At 42.9% G+C, this 21,629-nt stretch overlaps 1 protein-coding gene across 2 annotated transcripts in view; it reads right to left on the bottom strand.

Annotated features, from left to right (window-relative positions):
- Positions 1-13,752: 13,752 nt before the first annotated feature.
- CTDSPL2 (CTD small phosphatase like 2) overlaps positions 13,753-21,629 on the bottom strand; it is a 56,512-nt gene continuing 48,635 nt past the window's right edge. For both annotated transcript variants that reach the window (XM_014601152.3, XM_019496934.2), the window contains exons 11-13: positions 19,466-19,592; positions 16,860-16,955; positions 13,753-16,504 (exon numbers count right to left, since the gene is read on the bottom strand). In XM_014601152.3, the coding sequence (XP_014456638.1) occupies positions 16,439-16,504; positions 16,860-16,955; positions 19,466-19,592 (289 nt within the window). In that variant the 3' untranslated portion in view covers positions 13,753-16,438. The remainder of the gene's footprint in view (positions 16,505-16,859; positions 16,956-19,465; positions 19,593-21,629) is intronic.

The following is a 21,629-nucleotide window of genomic DNA, read 5'->3' as shown; positions in this document are numbered from 1 at the left end:
CAACTTTTGCTATGAGTAAGCTATGAGTTTGAGTAAGCTGCTAAATCTTCTTCTGATGCCTAAATAGTTGTAAATAGCTTTAGATAGTTCAGCAATTAGTCATAGGTTTTTCATAGTACTTTTTCCTGGAAAAAAATCCATTATGTTTTTTCCCTGGGAGACTATTCCAGTACTGGCCTTGTGTCAGATCAAAAGTTGCACATGAACATTTCTCTAGAGGCTTCTTAGTTTTCTTGTTACTAACGGATTTGTAGTTGGAACTCGGCATTTTCCAGAATATTTCAAACGAATGACTGGTTTCTTTATTAAATCAGAAGTTTATAATCCACTCAATTTGATCGGGCCTCCTGTGCAAGGATTAGGGGGAAAAGAAAGAGGAGATTTTATCCCAGGATGTCCCTTAGTCTCACAGGCTAGGCTGGGGAGAGGGCAGTTTCTTTCACAGAAGAATGGGTAGGAAGTTTGCGCTCCAGTTATATTGAGAGTCTATTGCACAAGTGGAACCCTAACAGAGAACCAGGGTTAGGCTGATGACATATTTCCACCCATTGACCTGTCAAAGGGAGCAATAATGAGTAGTACTGTGCACACTGATCTACTTGGATTCTTGTCTCATTCAATCCTGAAGAGGTTAGAAATCTATTTTAACAAGCAACTACCGGTAGCTTGGATGCAGAGGAATTCACAAAGAGCTTCCATCTTTCTGCCAGCATCACATAGGAGTTGCCTGGTGTCAGTTGACCTTGGGAGAGATTTTTCTTCCATTTCATGTACAGAATATCATGTAGAGTAAGGTAGGGGGCTACATATTATTAACTGTTTGGACTCTCTTGTCCACTGAGCTTTCCCCAGAGATTCCCTATAGATGGTCAATAAGATGGGAAAAGGATAGAGCCAGGCAGGGGCAGAGAGAGAATTTGCTCATCTACCTAGAAATTCTTTCAATTAGTACTTTTCATGGAATCTGTGACTCATGGTCTCTAATGTAGTCACCCTCTGACATCCCAATGAGGCAGAGAGCAACTAAGGGCCAAATATTTGTCTCTACCTCAACATGGGTTTTAATGGAAATGAGGCACCTTTACAAATCTGGCCCTCGGTGGCTTTCCAAAGACACGCAGGAAGTCAAGTACAGGGGTGTGACCCTGGATATCCTAAACCTTAGGCTTGTACCCTGATCATCCTGTATGATAACCCTGCAGTGTTTGGTCTGAGAGAGAGGAACTGAGTCATTTTAAGGAGTTTTCATACACAGACTGAGATGGCTCATGGATATTAGCAAATAAAAGATGTCACCTGGAGACCATTCAGTTGCTTTTCAGTTGACTGACTTGGCAAAGAGTTTCCACAGAGGTGACATTTGCCTAGATTACTCACGCCAGTGACTGGTTTCTTTAATGCTATCTGAACTATTGCATGCTTTGAAGGTCTAATTCCTTTCTTGGAGGAGCCGTTGACTGTTTCTGTCAGAAAGTACGCAAGAAGGTCCCCGTTCTTTTCCCCTACCAGGGGGGTGAGATTACTTTTTTTTTTTTTTTTTTTACACAGTGGCTGAGAACCATATTAAATGTGATTCCTTATATAAGTGAGTGAAAATTTTGGAAACGGGGAATATTAACTTTGGTTCGTTATTCTTGTTGCCTGCAAATCTCCTACCTTTTAGGCAGGTTAATAATTATTCCTTGTTAATAGGTTCCAGATTGAATCGGAGCATTCTGTATTTATCATCCAGAATCGTTTTGTGGGTGTTATTTTTTTTCTGTCTTGGGGAAGAGGGATTTAAGTTTCAGTTGACTTCCTTCTCAGTGCAGTTTATGACAGACAGACCAGCACCATCAAGCACTGCCATGGACAGTCTCCAAATAGAGACCACAAATGAAGAATCAGGAAGGCTCAAGTACTTTCAAGGGGCATTTGGCAAGCCAGCATGGAGAAGTTTTGTCTAGCTGCTGTTTATTAGGTGTACATGATATGGATAAACAGAGATTTCAGTTTCTAAGGCTGTCACAAAAGAACCTGATATGAATATTGTGTTATTAAATAATCTAAACTGTGGTCTAACAACATGATGATGATGATGTTGGTGGAAAGTCTATTCTCCTTAAAGGAGGTAGTGGAGAAGATTAAAATACTTGGCTTAAAGCAATGCTGTATTGTTTCATAGGAAGGTGTATTTACAGTAGCCTGTTCACCTCTAAAGGCCTCTGGCAGAAGTGATTGTGCAAAGTTGATCAGTCAGATCCCTAGGCAGGGAGCAATACTTGCAATATCTCCTTACAGCAATCCAGGAGGCAATATGCAGAGGCTTTCATGCTGGCTGCAGCTGGAAATGCTTATCTACAGTCCTGCTGGAAATTGGGTAGATAAGTAATTACATAGAGTGATTACGTGGCCGCTAGTGAGAGAGAAAGTGATTTAATATGTTGTTTTCAGAATATTTGAGTAGTTTATCTCTGGTAATCCCTTAAATAATAGCATGATACTATTATAATATCTGTGCTAACAGAAAGATCCTTACAGAGAAAGTTGTTTGTTCATATTTAATAACCAGTGATGAAGATGGGAAATATTTACATAAAGGGAGCCACGCAAGATGACAAGTATGCTGGATACATACTGTCATTTTTAATTACAGCTGCCTAAATTGTTCTGAGTTTCCCAGAGATGATGACAGACAGCTTTTGCAAAGATGTGAACTGGTATCATTACAATCTTAGCACCAGCTGTAGTTTGTTTATGCTGGATTACAGTGAAAGGAAATTCTGAGCTTTTATGGAGGAAGAAATAAGGAGTGATTTAATCAGCTTGCTACTCTTAAATGCTTGGCTCTGGCAAGCAGAAATAGTGGCCTGCAGTGGCCAGAGATAGCTTAAAGCCTTATTTTGCACTTTGGTGTTTACTTGTTTACAGTTTTCAGTGAGGAGTGGGGTTTTTTGGTTTTTGTTTTTTTTTTAACTGAGATGGATAGTAGTGCTAGTTAAATCCTTACTGTGCACAGTTATACCTCTGGCACACATTGTATTTGTGGCAGGATTAAGGTGTGAATTGCACCAGGAATAGCAATTGGTCACACATTCACAGAATTGATGGTGCTATACAATTGCAAACTAGCCACAAAGATATTACTTGAAAAAAATGTGTAATATCTTTGTGGCTGGTAACCCCAGAGCAGTCCTGATCAGCTGATCGTCGGCTGGCAAGGATGCCCTGGGACTTGAATCGCAGTCTCTGCCAGTGGATGGGAGATCAGAACAACCCAGGGCTCGAACCACAGCACCATCCCAATCCGGTGATCATTGGCTGCCAGGGACCACTCTGGGGCTCAGACCTCCAGGTCAGTCCCTGCTAGCTGGCTGCAGATTGGGGCTGCCGAGGACTTGAGACCTGGTAGGGCAATCCTGATCTGCTGACAGTCAGCTGGCTTCAGGGACCACAGTGGGGTTCAAATGGCCCCAAGGGCCACTGGATCCAGCTGACAATTGGTTAATTGTCAGGCACCCCACCTGCCAGTACAGAGGGGGCCTGGGATCTTGATCCCGGGCTCTCCCTCCCCTGGCAATATGACATGATTGATAGCACCATCAGCATAGCAGAAGGCGTGACTGTTGGGATTGGAGGTCAGATCCCATCGCGCCTTTCAGTGGACGTCTGTCAGGTCTTATACCAGTATTTGATGCAACTTTTGACACCCCCCCCCCCCCCCCCCCATGAGTTCCAAAACTTCAAGGAATATTAATTGGTGAAAAACAAAGAAGCCAGAAAAGAGAGATGGTGAGGAGGGTGAGGACAGATGGAGATCCTTGCATCTGGGTAGCTGACTCGGGAGCTTCGTTCACTTCTCTGAATTAAGGAAATTGCTAATGGCTGCCATTAATACTTCACATCTGAAATCTGCCCATTGTCTCAATATAGTTTATAGTGCTGACACCCCAAAAGATTTCTCAGGTCTGCTTCTTTCCCAGACCCGAGAGAAGGTATTCTGTGCAGAGAAGCTTGTCTAATCTCTCTTCTGTCTATATAGTTGGTCCAATAAAAGATATAAACAGACAGACTTTGCTTCTCTAAGAGAGAAATATTTCTATTTATTAGAGCAGGAATTAACTGAGCATTAGTTTATACAAGTAACTCTGCTTGGTGAAAATTGTAAGCCTTCAATTCTGTTTGCTTAATTCATGTGTAAATCTTACATTGATTTCCTGTGAACCAGTTAAAAAAAGGAAGATGATTTTCCAAATTACTTACTGCTTTTAAATCCGTAAACAGGTGTAATAATCTAAATCAGTGCATTTAAACTAGTGCATGCCTATGATGTACTTAAACCAGTTTATCCCTCAAATAAATTTAGCTTCTGTGGGTAAACTGCTGAATTAAGCTAATTGATGAGGTCAGGGTTGAAGCAATGTAAGTATGCCTACTGTAGACACCTCCAGTTTTAGCAGATTGACTTGAATCAAAATAATTCCTTGGGGTTCAAATCAGCAGGTTAGAAACCTGGCAGTTGTAAGGCTGGAAGGGACTCCAGGCATCCACTTGTCCAATCTCCTGCAGAGGTGCAGGATACACTCTTCCTAATCCATCCTAGACAGATGCCAATCTGGCCTGGATTTAAACCATTTGAAGTTAATCTTGTAATCTTGTTTTGTTTTTTTTCCCTTTAAATAAAGGATTATACTTATTGTTTGGTATAATCACTCAGGCATGCTATTTTTGCAAGTAAATATGTCCTTTACAAAGAAATCTTTAGCAAAGCAAAAGAATTAATGTAGAAAAGTAGGGATAGAAGGGACCTCAGGAGGTCTAGTCCAGCTCCCTGCTCAAGGCAGGATGCTCTTAATCTAATGCATCCTATAATATTGTGTGTAATCTATTTTGAAAACCGCACAAAAAAACTCCCTTGAACAACAAGGCACAATATTCCAAAACACCAAGAAAACCCTAACCTGCTAGAGGTAAAGGATGGGGACAAGGGCACGGTGAATGTCCTACCACTGCAAGAAAGGAATATATATATTATAAATACAGTTGAGAGATCCAAGATGATGGTGCCCTCACACTGCAGAAGGTGGCAAAAACCCTACAAAGTCTGTACAAATGTGGTCATGGTGTAAAATTCCTTCCCAATCCCAAATGTGGCATTCGGTCTGATCCTGAGCAGAGGGGCAGGAACCTCCAGGTGTGTTAGTCTCAGCAGAAGCATCAGCACACCTCCGTCAAAACCTCCAGCCGTGGCTGCAGCCAACAACACCCAGTGCTTCTGAGGAAGACAACCCCTCCCCGCTCTCCCCCCATGACTCCTGTAGCAACAGAAGAGGGAGAAGTTATTCCGGCACCATGAGGCAACCAGCAAAGTCCAGAAGCATGAGAAAAACAAGCAGACAAACATCCTCTACTCTGCACTACAGCCTGGGTACCACAAAGACAAGGACACAACTCGCACCCTCTAACTGGAGAACCACAACTCCTCTGTGTTACCCAGTTCCCTCTGTAAACTGATCCCAGCTCTTTTAATCCCAGAGCTTTTCATTGTCCTGCTGCTGAACATGGTCCTCTCCAATGTCCACCTGCCCTAGGCTGCAGAGCTCTTGTCATGACCTCCTCATGACGCATGCGTGTGTCTCCTGGCCTTCCAACTGTTGCTCATCGCAGCACACTTCAGCCATTGCTAATGCTAGATCATCCCTGACCAATGCCTTTCCAAACTCTTCTTGAACACCTCCAACGAGTCTACAACTGTCCCAGGAGACTTCACTGCCTGCCTGTTCCAATAGCGGAGACATTTTTTTCCTGATATCCAATCTAAACCTACTGCAATTTCAAACCGTTGCTACATGGCCTATGCCCTGCAGTGATGGAGAACAGTTGTCTCCCTCTTTGTGGCAGCCCTTGATCTACTTGACGATGTTCTCTCTTATATCACCTTTTCCACAAACTGAACATTCCTGTTTCTTTCACGCTGTCCATCATGCGGCTTGCCTTCCAAGCTCTTTATTGTTGCTTTGCTTTGGGTCCCCCGCTAACTTCTGCTTATCTTTTTTTTTGTTTTTTTTAATGTGGAGCCCAAAACTGCACACACTGTTCTAGATGAGGCCTAGCCAGTGCCAAGTAAAGGGGTACTGTCACTTCCTATGTCATACACCTAATGCTCCTGTTCACGCAGCTCAAAACTGTATTATAATTATTTTGTTAACAACTGCCTCAAATTGCAGTCTCCTCTTAAGCCTGTGATCTACCAAAACCTCAAGCTCTTTCTTTGCATCACTGCCATCCAACCAATTGTCACCCATTTTGTATTTGTATTTTTGATTATCTGGCTCCAGGTGCAGCACCTTGCACTTGTCAGTATTGCGCGTCAGCCTGTTGGCTCTAGCCCAGCTTTCCAATCTCTCAAAATGCTTCTGAACTGCACTTCTGTCCCCCACCGTGTTTCCCAATCTCATGTTGTCTGCAGATCTGGTGAGGAAGCTGACTATTCCAGCGTCTGAATCACTCAAACACATTGACCAGCACCGGGCCCTGTGAGACTCAACTCTGAACCTCCTGCCATTCCAACAAAGATTCCTAGAATTACCCTTTGTTCGCAGGTATTGAGCCAGTTGTGTGTCCACCTGATGGCTTTGTCCATCCACTGCATTCCCTTCATCTACTCACCTAGTTGCTTTCTCAAAGAGAGAGATACATTATTCTTCCTTATATGCTCTAGTAACTTCCCAGGGATGGAAGTCACGCTAGCTGGTCTACAGTTCTCCAGCTCCTGCCTCTTGCCTTCTCTAAAGAGAGACACAGTGTCGGCTCTCTTCCAGTCCTCTGGTACCTCCCCTCTCTCTCTCTCTCTCTCACAACTTGGTAAATGGTACCACCAAGGGCTCCACGATCCCTTCTGCCAGTTCCTGTAGTACCTTAGGATAAAGTACATCAAGCCCTACTGACTTTAGTTCAAACTGATCAAAAGCTCTGTCTCTTGTTATCAACCTACTGCCTATCCTCTTCCTTGTCCAAGTAATCCCTATTAGTTGTCTGGCTGCAGTGTGGTGTGTTTTGGTGAAGTGTGGTAAAGTAGTTGCGTAGCTCTGCCTTGAGCACATTTAAATCTAACCCATCTTGCATCAAGGATGTTTACAGGTTCTGCCGTCCCCTTCACTAACAGTCCTTATCACCTTCTTCATTTACTTTCTCCACATCTGCCTTCATGCTGCCCCATGAAAATGGCAGTTTCCTAGTCTCAGTGTGTCCTGCTGTTACTCAGATCCCTCCAATATTCACTTTGCCTGCATAGTTACAGGCACTGTCCCTCTATCACACGTGCAGTGCTGAAAGGTTCGGCGTACCTCCATGCAGACCCTAGACTGGGGGGGGGTCGCATTCATTTGGTCCCACAGGACAGATCAGGACCACAGAGCTCCTTGGGGGCTGGATCAGGACCCACTGCCAGTGGCAGCGGCGTTAATGCCTCAGGCAGCCGCAGGCACTATGTCGGGTTAGGGAGTTGAATGGGTTAATGCTGCCAGTGCTTGCCCTGTAACTGCTGAAGCAAGTCCCCAACAGGGATCCTTACCTGGGATTTCAGCAGCAGGGTGAGCAGATGAGGTATTAACCCACATACTCCCTAAGCAGATGTTGGCTCTGGGAGCCACGGGGTTTAGCTACTGCTGCTACTTGCTCCACTGCTAAAATCTTGGCTCCCCCAGGAGCCCCGTGAGATGCAACAGCCCTGCTCTAGACCAGCTTTAAGGACCAAAGGAACCCTTATGATTGTATGGCCTGTATTCCTGCCCAATACAGGCCAAACACTGACCTAAAGCACCAGCTGTATAGCACTGAACCCACTGCTGCCATTTAAATAAATGCTGTGTTAAGGGGGCTGATTCTCCTTGAATATAGTTGTGCGAGTGTAGGAAAACATCATGTTTGCCCTCACTTTCCTTGCCAGGCTTTTGAAAAGATAATGGCTCTTTGATAGTCCTTCAAAGAAGAAAGATGTGTGGCTTTACTACTGCTTCCTCCATGGCATCACTTGAAGCAAGAGATTGAATGAAAAAGTAACCAAAAATTCTTATACAATGAAGACCTAGAAAATCTCTTCTTCCTTTGAAGTAAAAAAAAAAAAAATAAATAAAAATCAGAGATAACTATCATTCTTCTATTAAACAACCGGCAGATCCTCTGAAGATCTGATTGATTAGCTGGAGGAAAAAAAGATGTCAATATACATGTGCTCTTCTGCTGCCTGTTTATGTACTCTGGAAGAGAAGGAAAAGCATAATGTAAACTAATTATGCCACCACCAAGTTTAAATACACTGCCATAAGCTTTATCTGGTGTTAGCTGTATGAGCCCACATAGAATTGTAGAAATGCAGGGCTGGAAGGACCTCGAAAGATCGAGTCCAACCCCCCTGCTCTGGGCAGGAATACTGCTGAGGTCAAATGATCCCAGCAGGGTGTCTGTCCAGTCTCCTCTTGAAGACGTCCAAGGTTGGGGACTGCATCACCTCCTTGAGCAGTCTAGTCCAGATTCAGGTCACCCTGACCATAAAGAAGTTCTTCCTTGCATCCAACCTAAAACCATCCTCTAATAGTTTATGGCCATTGTTCCTTGTCCTCCCCTGGGGTGCCCTAGGGAACAGGTTTTCTCCCAGCTCCTGATATTCACCCCTTACATACTTAGAAACAGCTACCACGTCTCCCCTCGGTCTTCTCCTCAGGCTGAACGGTCCCAGATTCCTTTGTCTTTCCTCATAAGGTTTGTCCTCCAGGCCCTTCTCTGGACCCTTTTAAGGTTCTCCACATTGTTTCTGTAGTGCAGCACCCAGAGCTGGACACAGGACTCCAGCTGGGCTCTCACCAGCGCTGAGCAGAGAGGAAGCATCACTTCCTTAGCCCTGTTCACGATGCATTGGCTAATGCATCCCCGTGTGCTATTAGCTCTGTGACTGCAGCATCGCACTGGCGGCTCATGCTCATCTTGCGATTAACCATAACCCCGAGGTCCCTTTCAGCTGTTGGGCTGGCCAGGACATCTCCTAACCTATACTCATGTTGTATTTCACCACCATGAAATACAGAGGGAAATTATTATAAAAATATGAATGCTTACACAGTACGTCATCTGAGGGTCTTGAACTGATTTTGAAAAATTAAGTGTTATTCCTGTCTTATAGAAAAGGCAACTAAGGGGCACAGACTGAACTCTGTTTCTGTCTAGTAGACCTAACTAATTCTCAGGTTGAAGAGATGCTTTCCTAATTTGAAACTGGTTTGGAAACCGTGAACAATCAGAACGGCTTCATAACCTTCCCGTGGCAGTTTGACAAAAGATAAATGTGTTCCAGTGCACAATGTATTTACAGGGATCAGCTTTCCCCATTTCAACAGGTAAAGCAAATGTTTGTCTTTTCTTATTTGCTCTCCAAGGTTACCTCGTCTTAAAATAAATCTGCATGGCAAACTTCTTGTCCTCTGATCCTTAGAGCCTGAAAAGTGACTTGAAATGCGTACTTGGAAGAAAACCGCTTCTGCAGGAAGAACCAGGAAATGCTTTGACTGTTCAGTACCAGTTGGAAAAATGACTAGACTAAAAACCCTGATACAAGTTAAACGTATCCGTATTTAATACCGAGCGTGTGATGTTTCAGGTGGGCGGTGTACGTAGAAGCCACACGGCAGTTCTGAGCGTCACTTCTCTTTCAGCAGACTTTGTGTGCCGTGTTCAGCCACAGGGCAGGTGACACAGGACCCATCAAGATGAAGACTGTTTGCGTGGCATCGTTCAGATTACTAAACACCGACGGACTTCAACAGTGGACCAGAGCTAGAGAGCTCCACCATCCACATTACCTCAAGGCCAAAAAAAGATGGCTATTAATGCTAGAAACCCCCTCCTCCCCGGAGATGACTGGTAGTACAGTATGCAGCGGTGCACCCAGCTGTTTGCCATCAGACGTGCGGACTCATGTACAGTTTTGTAAAAAAAAAAAAAAAAAAAAAGAGCTTTTCAATATCGGAAGCAAGTGGAATGATGCATTTTTTGCTCTTGGGCAAACCTAGGGAGGATCCCTGTCACTTCTTCCAGGTAAGCTAGAATGGTCGGCCTTCCGATTATTCCCTGCTAAGGAAGAAATTGTTTGCCATGCATCTTTTCTTTGCTTTATAGGTTCCACGTTTTATATCTAGGTGATAAAACATCATTCAAATGTATGGTACCATACAAGTGATTCTCCTAATATTGTATGGTCAGATGGATTAAGATAAAAGACCTAATGTACAAAAATGATCCTCCTCCCTCTGAAGAAATAAGTAAGCTTTGACATGCTTCTCCTCTAGACAGATATTTGTCTGTTGTCTTCTACTGCAGGAAATGGAGCCAGCCTGGAAGGTAGTTGGCCAAGGGCAATCAGCTCGCTGCTCCTTTGCTTCACTTGCTGTTCGGAGCCTAGTTGAGCATGGGGTCAAGATCCAAAGCTCCTTCAATAATCCACCTCTGAGCTCGTCTTTGTTAATTAGCTAAAGAAGTGTTAAGGGGGTGATTGTTTTCATATACCCAGCATTGATTTTAGAACAGGTGGATGACTCTTCCCTCTGCTACAGACATATACGCAATCTCTGCGCTGGGCAGATAATACAGCTTTCAAACTCTGTTATAATTAGAGGCATGATGGGAATGCAGGAGCACACCTTGTCACCCTGAACAGATACAGGAAAGCAATAAGTAGCTAGTCACTTGTCTTTTAATTGGTAGCAGGATTGTTAGCGTTTGACTTCCGCCTCATTACGTACGAGAGCTCGATCAACTATTCTGTATTACAATAATGTGGAAAATAATGTTATATGAAAAAACCCATTAAGCAAGGACCAACTTCTATAACAGGGATTATGAGACAGTGCCCCATTTGCTCATGAGGAATATGGCACAAAGTGAAGGTGGGCCTCCTCACTGTTAGGCCCAGTCCTCAGACACAGGTCAGAAGAGCTGCAGCAGCACAGATCACCAAGGCATAAGTATGCCACAACCACATCACCTAACCTGGCTGCAGCTATTCCACCCGGAGGCTGGAAGGCAAGATCCGCTATTGACTGGATGTAGGAGTGCTTTGCATGAATGGAGGGATGAAACGGAGCAGCGTGCTGCCCCATGCCAGGATTACTGTAATCCTTAAGATCTCAAAGTTACGTTACATTGGGCACGTCTACATGTGCAGGTTAAACTGCACCCAAGAACATGTGCACCCACATCAAGAGCAAATTTGCTCCCAATGGGAGCATTTGAGTCCAGGGCTGCTCCTGCTCTGCTCTACTCTACCCTGCTAGAGTAACCAGGGGGAGCTCCAGGCTCCCCCGGTGCCAGGCCTGGCCTCGGGGGAGTTGTCCCAGAGTGGGGGACAGCTCCCAGCCACATGGAGCTTGGGATCACAGCCTGACTCAGTAGCACTGGCTTGGGGAGATGCCCCATGGCTGAGCAGCATCTCCCCTTGCTGAAGTGATGGGGGGAATCTCTCTCTCCCCGCAGTGCCGGCCTGGGGGCCAAGAGCTTCCCCATCCCCTCAGCCCTGTTGCTGCCCTCACGGTGCACACCCCATCGGCTCCCGCTCCCTGCCTCTGCCTGTGGGGAACTGAGCAGTGCTGGGGAGATGCAATTACAATAACCAAATGGAGTTCACCAAAATAAAAAGGGCTTAGAGAAAGAACAGTAAAAGAGCCTGATTAGCAATACTAAGCTACAAGGAAGGCTGGGACCAGAATGAAAAATAAAGCGACATGGATGCAGGCTGACCATGGTAGCAGTGCTTTCTTTGGGCACGTTTGTCAGACCCCGAACAAATTTGATGTTTCAGCGATTAGTCGCTTACTTAGAGCTTTGCCGACTTGCAGACTCCGAGAAGTGAGCATCCTTAGCACGTTTGGTTGACGGTAAAGGACTGTGATAGGATCACGTCTTTGGCGGATGTCTGATCACAGTTCACATGAATTCAGACCTTCAGAAGTGCTTGAGTACCTGTTCCTTGTAGTTACTAGGTGAAACCACTGAATGCAAACTGCCAACAAAAGATTAAACGCGAGGCAGATACTTTTCGAGTAGTGCTTATACAGAAGGGTATGTGATGTATTTCCAGCTATAAAAATTCTTCCCAGTCTGCTGTTGGAAGCAAGAACAATCAAACCTAGAATAGAACATGTATAGAGTATGTAAAAGGATTACAAATCCAATTCAAGTAGTTAGTAGCCTGTCCTATACTCCTTAGATGTATTTGCATGACTTGCACAAAGAATAAGGGCCAAAATCAAATAGGATTCCTGTTTTCTTGTCCACTGCTTCAGTTTATTTTTTGTATCACCATCATCATATACCACGCTGTTTTACTTTTGGTGTAGGCTGGTAGAATGGATAATCTTATTTTATGCTTTTACTGAAAACTGTAAACGTTAAATACTGTTTATTTTATCATGTTTTACTGTTTTAGTGAAAGCTGTAAATAAACTACTGCTACTGCTATAAATTAATTCAAAACTACAAATGAAATCACCAAGATTTTACTTTGGGACTAGAACCATAGAAAACAAGGGTTGAAGGGACCTCACAAGGTCACATCTAGTCCAACCCGTTCTGAACAGGACCAGCCCCAACTACATCATCCCAGTCAAGGCTTTGTCTACCTGGGTTTTAAAAATTTCCAAGGATGGAGACTGCACCACCGTTCTGGGTAACCTGTTCCAGTGCTTTACTACCCTCCTCATGAGAAAGTTCTTCCTCATATTTAACCTCAACTTCCCTTGCTGCAGCTTGAGCCCATTGCTCCTTGTCCTGTCACCTGCCCCCACTGAGAACAGTCCAGCTCCATCCTCTTCGCAGCCCCCCTGCAGGGAGGTGAAGGCTGCTATTCAATCCCCTCAATCTTCTCTTCTGCAGACTAAATCAGCCCAGTTTCCTCAGCCTCTCTTCACCAGTCCTGTCCCCCAAACCATTTTTGTTGCTCTCTGCTGGACTCTCTCCAATGTGTCCACATCCTTCCTGTAGTGGGGGGCCCACAGCTGGACACAGGACTCCAGATGTGGCCTCCCCCACACTGAATAGAGGGGAAGAATCGCTGCCCTCCATCTGCTGGCGACACTTCTACCAGTGCAGCCCAGGATGCTGTTGGCCTTCTTGGCACCAAGGGCACACTGCTGGCTCCTGTTCAGCTTCTTGTCCCCTGTCACCCCCAGATCCTTTTCTGCAGAGCTGCTGCCCAGCCCGTCAGCCCCAGCCTGTACTGGGTCTACATGTGTAACGTGCATAAAGATTATCTAAACATTTTTAATTTGAATAAGTGATACAGCTATAAAGTTAATTTGTTTAAACACTGAGGTAATATTAAGAGGGGGACATTCAGTTTGGGCCCTATCCCCCGGTGTTATTGTCAGTTTTGGATGTCATAGAATAAATGACTGGCCTAGCCACGGGTGTCATACACATGGTCCATGGGCTGCGTGTGCATCTGGGCCGTAAGCGGCCCTGCGGTCCGGATCCGGGTGGGGGCCTGGATAAATCTGACATCCCGGGTCAAACCTATTAACTAGGTATGACAGTCTCAATTCAGAGTAGCACTTAAGCCTTGTTATTCCACCCCTTGAATCCAGTAAAATAAAAAACAAGAAACAAAAAAGTCTGACTAGATAAAAGATTATTTAGAAAAGAAATGTTTGACATGATAAACAAATTAAAAAATGTAATTCTCTCTGCAAAAAACAATCAAAATTATAAAGATCAGACGCAGCACAGTAAAATATCAATATTTAATATGTATTACAGAGCAGTCTGTATAGATTATTTTTGTTGTGCATCTAGGTAGTACTAAATCACCCATTTTCCCTACGTTTACTAGAAGCCAGACTGTAAAATATCACATTCTAATTTTCCTCAGTGATATGAAATCACAGATAGGTCTGTAAAATGCAATGCATGCTTTGGCTTAAATAAAAAGAACAATTTTGTAATGGTTTTACTCAAAAATGTCATAAATTAGAATGCAAACACTTAGGGAAACTATTCGAATGGATGGCAATCGTCTGCCGCCATCTTGAATCATAGAGAATGTCCATGAATTATTTATTCAAACCAGTTCCATTATGTTAGATTTAGCAGTGAATTAAAAAAAATCCTTATATTTTACAATATATTATTTATAGCAATTTGGAAGAAATTCCACTCTAAACAGGGATTCATTGTTAAACTACATTAAAAAAATCTCTCTTAATTTGTGTTTGAGATTTAAAAAAATTAATTTAAAAATTGTTGGATAACCTCATAGCAACTCAAGTACAAGCTTGCCATTTTCAAATATATAAATATTTTCAGATCCCATTAACAAAAAACAGGAGGGAACAGGGATGGTTACAGCGCTCACACGTCTGCGCAAAAGCATATATAAAGGTAATGTTATGTACATTTTATTTCAATAAAGACATAAGACAAACAGCGTAAAGATGCCCAGATGCCCTAAAGATAAATACATTTAAAAGATTCTCATTAAAATGAATCTGTAGTATTTCTTTCCTGCAAGCAAAATACCTTTCTTTAAATACAAAAAAAATCAGTATTCTGAATTGCAAATGCTTTCACTTTTTTGCAGAAAATCTGCCATGATGATTTTTTTTTTAATGAATAAGGATTTTCCACGAAACAGGCTTGCTCTACATGCTATTTTTTTAACAGTTCAGTGACACAATGTGCTAGCTACATACACAACAGATAATATAGTAAGAAAACACTCAACCTGATGAAAAGTTAAAATCTTCATTAATACACTGGAAAAAGTTGACATAACTCATGCCTTTTAAAATCAAAAATACAAAAATTAAATGTTTTCCTAAAAAGATTTTTCCTTATTTTAAGGACTCATTTGAAAATGAAGCTGCATGTAATTTGTACAATAAAATTGTACAAGTAAACAGGTAATATACATAAAAAATTAATTGACATACTTCTCAATTATCAGTTGTCCACCTTTAATTTCCAATACTGTACTTTCTTAACAAGCATACAAAATATCAAACTTCTCTTTAGAAAAAGTGCCGTTCTGTGACATCTTTTACACAAAAACAGTCCGAGCCTGTGGCATGTTAATGCAGTCGAGAGGCAAAGCATCCTAACTTTTACAAATTATACCTTCCATAAAAAGCCTCCTGAAAAGGAGATTACACACCATTATAAAAATATCAACCTCTTGCGGTAGCTGCATTAGAGAACCAAGGCTTGAAGACTATTTCTATATAGCATAGAAAACCACTATGATAGCATATGAACTGCATGGGTGGCATGGGAGTGTGCTGTACCACAGGATCGTGCATAGTTACTGTCGGGTACCTAGGCTGCTACACGGAGTTTGAAACTGATTGTAACGAGCAGTGTAGCAGAGGCACCGTCAGCCCATGCAAAACATCTTAAAATACTGAGCAACTGTGCAGAATACTTCATTCTTGGAGGAAAGTGAAGGCAGCGGTATTTGAAACTGCATCAAGCCCAGCAGATGACCAAACCAATTCTCCTTCAAGATTTGCATGCACAGTATGGTCTGAGGTATTCCTTGTCCATCAGCTGTGTGTGCCACTGCAAGGTATCATCTTTCCAGAGTACATGCCATCACAATGGTTTAAATATTCTGAATATTAGTAATTTTTATATTTTTTCTTATCTAGCCAGTCTCTTGATTTTTGAAAAGATTTCAACTACAGTAGAATATTACAGAAACAAAATATAAATGCAGGTTTTTCTAAATGAAACTTACATGGACTAAAACTAGAGAATATTTTTAAACAAATATACAGTGTGCAGGCAGACAAAGCAGGGAAACCGCCATTCAACTGGATAATAAAAAAAAACTAATAAAATTTGGCTATTTCCAGAAAAAACTATGAAGCGCCTCAACTAAAAGGAATGCATAATGAAATGCTAAATCTAATACAGGTCAAAAATGTAAAAAGGTTATAAACCTTAACAGGAAAATAAAACAACTTTTACTGGCCATTCCTGTTGAAATGAGAATCTTAAAGTAACAGAAAAGTGGCTACAAACCCACTTAGAGCACCAAACAGAGAGAAAACTAGAGTCCATTTTCAATCTCTGTTATATCATAAAATCCTGTGTTTCTACAGGTCAAACTGCTGGTGGCAGAAACAGAATTCTTTATAAACTGCAGATGTCCTGTACATAAAAAAAATTTCGTTGGAGTCGCACTAGTTCTAAAGACTTTTCTGTTCTAGCCTACCTACTGTATTGTACTGTTATGTATTCGACCTCAGATATATAAAGTCTCTTTCTGTAACCCTTGATTACTGTTGGGCACCAAAGATAAGAAAAGCAAGACGGGGTACAAAAATGCAAAATTTCAACAGTAATGGCAATGTTTTTTGTTTTAGTCCAAAAGGGTCCTGCATTTTCTCCCCCTTCAGCAACTTGACAAAAGGCTTTAGTCTGGGGGTAGCAAGTCATGCAAGCGAAATCTGTCTCTGATGTGAGGTCGGACATCTTCATTCTGGAGAGGAGAATAAAACGACAGGTTTTAACACAACGAGCTCACGTTACCATGCAGACTGTAAGTGGCCAATATGCAAAAAGGGGGGAGTATAAAATAGTAACACTTACACAGGGATTTATATTTTGAGTCTGACATTAATTAACTTTCGCCACAAATCTGTGAGGTAACTTATCCCCATTGCACAGAAGAGGAGACAGTCACGGACAGGCCCCGCAGACAGTCAGTGACAGAACTGGTATGAGAGCCTAAGTGAGTTAGCATCCCGGTCAGTTGGCATCTTAAATCACTTAGGCACTTGTGAAAATGTTACCTAGAATGCATTTGAAAAAAGGTGAATAAATGAAATACTCACCAGCTCTACAAGTTTCTCCAGAAAAGGAATCAATTTTAGGAGTTCATTGTCATTTTTATCCATGAACCAGCTCTCTATAGGAATTCCATTTGAAAGCTAAAGTAAAATTACAGATATGTTGTTCATTTTAATCGCTTAATGTCTTGAAAAAGATGACTGGAGCTCTGGCACTCTTTATGCAAAGCAGAGCCTATCACTGCGCCCCGTGCTCTCTGACACGCAGGACAGCATGCCCTGCCATACCTCGTTTTCAAAGGGCACAATGAGAAATACAAGCTCTCTCCTTGTGGGACCTAACTGACTAGCAGCAGGCATGAAGCAGAGCCTCCTGGTTCTGGTCCCTGGGGATTCCTGCAGATTTTACTTCCAGTTTCACCAGTAAGTGGGAGAACCTGCTCTTACTGTGTTTCCCACAGCCAATGCGCACACTCATTTCCAGCAGCTGGTTTTTGGGGGAAGATGCGTGTTGTACGTAAGAAAATATGGTATGCTTACTCTAAAATGTATTTTAAAATCTACTTGCAAATCATTTCCTTCAAGTTTATAAAGAAGGCTAGTCTAAATCTCCAATTAATTCTGCTGGACTGAAAGGCACAGAAGTATTCAGAAAAATCTACGTCCAAGCACCACATCTTCCTAAAACCACTGCCAACTGCAGTGACCCCAAGTCTAACCACTGCTTTCCTTTTCCACTTCCATGAATGAGACACAAATGTGATAAAAATCTGTATTTTGGCAATTGCTTACTGAATCTGAATCAAATTGAACAAAAATCATTCAAAACCAAACAGACTAGTCTAAAGAGCAACAGCTACCTTTTTAATTCACAATATTTAGGATCCAATCACACTGCTTCTCATACTGTGGCTAGGTAAGGCTGGGTTAAAAGATAAACTACGAAGGAAATAAGTCTGTAGTTGTGCCCAGATCTAAAAGGGCACTTGGACATGGGACAGTTGAGTGCCTGAGTCCTCTATGCAGGGCATGGGGATTACTTCTGCATTTTGCATTACTAGTCACCGGATAAAAATATACCAACAATACTGGCAGCTCGGGCTCTAACCCAAGGCTCTCAAATAATCACCGAGTTGGGGAGTCATGCTTCCTTGTGTGTTCACTTTCCTGTCCCAGGAACCTTTCCTTCTTTAGGCGCAGGGGTACAGATCCACAGGACAGGTGACGAAAGCCTCCCCTACAGCTTGGTGCTTAGGGCACTTTTCTAGGAGATCTAGGTTCATCCTCAGGCAGAATCGGGCCTAGGAACCAGATCTCCCACCTTCCCGGTTAAGTACTGTACCCAGTAGGAGACAGTTAGGTAACAGGGGGATGCCATATTTCTGAAAGCACAAAGCACAGCTGCTATACTAGTGGCAGAACCCCATGCTGCTGGTGTGCGAGAGGTGCTCCCTAAGTGTGCCAACTGGATCAGGCCACACAGCAGACTTCAGTGCAGGGATACGCACTGTGAATCCTAGCGATATCAGATACACAGCGAAACACTCAGTTCAGCCAAGCAGTAGTCTGGGTACGTGCAGTACCAGGACTTCAGGTGCTTAAGTAACTTCTCTGGCCAAAGCAGAGGTGCTTACAGATTTCCCCAGGAATTCGATCCCCTCTGTGCGCCTAAACGGCAGTTTCTAGCTGCACACCTGAGTGTTGCTACTTGAACCAGGTATTTAAGTCGTCATAGATGACTGCGTTACCGGAGTCACAGAGCTGGAGGGAGCTCCAGAGGTCATCTAGTCCAACCCCCTGCCCGTCCCAGGGAATATATCCGTGTCCAGGAACCGAACCCAAGTCTCCCACATGGCAAACAAGAACGCTGCCACCGGACCAGAGACATGAAATCCAGGGCTTGTCTCGGACAGCAGAGTTATGCATTTATTTGGAGTCCAGATCCAATCCCTTTTGAAATCTGTGAAATTTCTTTCCTTCCACAGATGTCTGTCAGGATAAGTTGGATCAGGACCTTGATTCGTAAATCCCACTTACTCTGTGAAACTGAATCCTACTGACATCAGTTGTCAGCGGTAGGTCCCCTGAATTAAGGGTAAAAACACAGGCAGGACAAAACTGTCATCACTAGCTTTTGAACTAGTGCTGAAAAGAGTTGAGAGAGATTGGCTGCCAACACCAGTTATATCTTGTATTACAGACAGGACGTCCGAGATTAATGCCTGCACACCTCCACATCTATGTAACGGCGATGTTCTGTGCGATTAGTCCAGGCACCAAATAGCATCCCGAAATCCTGGGGAATAACCTGAACATCTCTACTATAAACATTTGAAAATGATGCATCTCATGTCAGCCAAAAGTTTGTTCAAAACCATTCTACTAACGCTGAAAGTTGTATTTTGTGAATTCAGCCCAGGACACGGATTAACAGACTGAAATTTCTACGATTTTCTGGAACTAAATGATTAAGAAAAGCTAGAAAAACATTCACAATGTGGCAAATAGCACCAGGGCATTTTGCGCATGTTTATACCTATCGTTTTCTTAATTTACAAGTTAAATTAGCAGGTTTTGTTAATCTGACCATCTGTTTCTTCAGAGAAGGCTTTTCCCAAATATAAAAGGCTTGGCTACTGCAAAAAGCTTACCTGATAGGCAAAGGCTTGTGGTGAATTGTCTATTATGATAGTTTTTGAAAGATCTCTACCAAGAATATTTAAATCCTTTATGTAGTTTCCTTGTACACAAACACAATGCTCACGGAAAAGTCGATGCCTACGTTAAAGGGAAAAAAAAATTTGTATAGTTTTAAAATAATTACTTTGCACGGAGAAAAGCAGATGTTGTTCAGTGTTGTGCAAATCAGTCTTAATTTTTCCTTCTTGCACACTTAGGTTTCCTTTAAAACAGCCCATTTTGTCAACAGGCGCTCTCTTTTGGGCTATTTTTACGCTATCAAAACACTTAGCAGTTAGGCCAATCTTACAAAACTTTCTCTTGGAGTCGTAGTAATACTTGGATGTGTTCATCTGAGAATGTAATGCTTAAAATGTTAAAAAGGGGTCAAAACAATTCTTTTCCCATAGCTAGGAAAGCTATACTCAGATGCAGCATCTGGTTGTCAGGAGGCTCCTACTTTTTACTGCTTTTCCATCTGGGTTCACAGAGACGCGCACAGAGCTCAGTGACTTCCCAAAGTCCGTGGTTAGCCCTCACCGGCAGCTCCTGGCGCCCGGTTCTGTGCTCTAGCCAGCACAGCACGCCGCTCCCCTCGCCCGTACAAGCCAGAACAGAAGGAACGTTAAATGGATGTTACCTGCGTTGCCAATTAACCTATTTTAAGTATTACAGCTTCAGAAAAAAGCCGCAAGGCCAAATTATCCCATCAGCTGCCTTTTTTCCAATTAACCTGCTTCCCTTTAATATATTATGGAGAGAGAGCGTATAAGAAGAAGAAACATTTGGATAGAATAAAATTATTCAGTTTGATTAAAACAACAGCCAAAGCTTCATTAGCATGTCAGCTAGAGCATGAATTGATTTTTCCCCATAGAAGTCACGCTAAAATGATGTTACAACCTAAACGGATCTGAGTTTTAAATGTTCTCATGGAGATGCAGATACTGTGAGGGTGTTTCAAAGGATGTAAGAAATTGATCCTAAAGTAAACGTTTTTAAAAGCTGCATGCTTAATTGTGAAATTGTTTAAATGTTTCATTTCACAAAGGGGCAGCGTTTTTGCTGTTGCTCTGGAGGAAACTAAACGGATGGCTCGGTGACAAACGATTTTATATTTAGATTCTGAGTCATATGTGTGGCGTGCCCAATATGTTTATCTTTAGGATAATATCAAAACGAATCATGCCTTCGTATCAGCTTTTTGGTGGCACACGAATCACACGTGAATTCATGAATCACATGAATCCACTCTCAGGCTCTTAGAATACAGGCCGGCTGCACCCCCATGTCATTGTATCTACCCTGTTCCACAAACAAACCTTACAGTTATGCTCCTGACTCACAAATATTTGAGCTAGAGAAGATCAATGTTAGGAGTGCGCTATTATTCTTGTTTTGTATACACGCAAGTATCTTTTTGTGCACACATCTCCCGTGTCTGCATTTACAGCAGACACCAACAGATATATTCACACAATTGTGCAGTCCTAACTTGGAAACTCTGGTCTATGCTGTCAGCTTTCCTTTGCCTTGACAGTATGGCACTGTTCCTTGCAGAGTTTAAGGTCTCCTCTATGAGGACGAGCAAATATTTCTATTAGTTTGACAAAAACACATGCCAGAAAAGTTGTTTAAAATGGTGTTTCTGTCCCATTAATTCAATGAAAGATTACATAAGTCATTAAAAGTGAGTAACCACGTCATCTCCTGCAGATTTGTGGAAAAGACTGCACCGACATTTATCATTCCTGCATACGGTACGCACATTAAGATTCTTAGAGACTTTCATCAAAACAAACCTAAACGTTGATTAAAAACGACAGGCACATGCATCTAAAAGCATCTGTTTATGTTTCCTGAACAAATCTAGGGCCGCATCCAGCCGAGCGCGGCCGTGCGGTATGTGGCACCAGAGATCGGTCTGCGGTGCCACACACCGCCCATCCAGGCGTTCCCCGGGCGGCTACCTTGCTGGCCCCAGCCCCCCTGCCCCCCCCAGCACGTCCGAGCGCGTGTGGCACAGGCGTTCCCTGGGGACACGCAGCAGGCGCTCAAGGTGTGCTGCAGAAACAAACGTCCACGCTCCTCTGGATGCGGCCTAAGGGATTATTTTTACAAATGTTAACTGAAGGA

This window comes from Alligator mississippiensis, chromosome 11 (assembly GCF_030867095.1).
Source record: "Alligator mississippiensis isolate rAllMis1 chromosome 11, rAllMis1, whole genome shotgun sequence".
NCBI classification, from domain to species: domain Eukaryota; kingdom Metazoa; phylum Chordata; order Crocodylia; family Alligatoridae; genus Alligator; species Alligator mississippiensis.
Note: the sequence above shows the minus strand (reverse complement) of the source record. Positions and strands in the feature narration are given on the sequence as shown.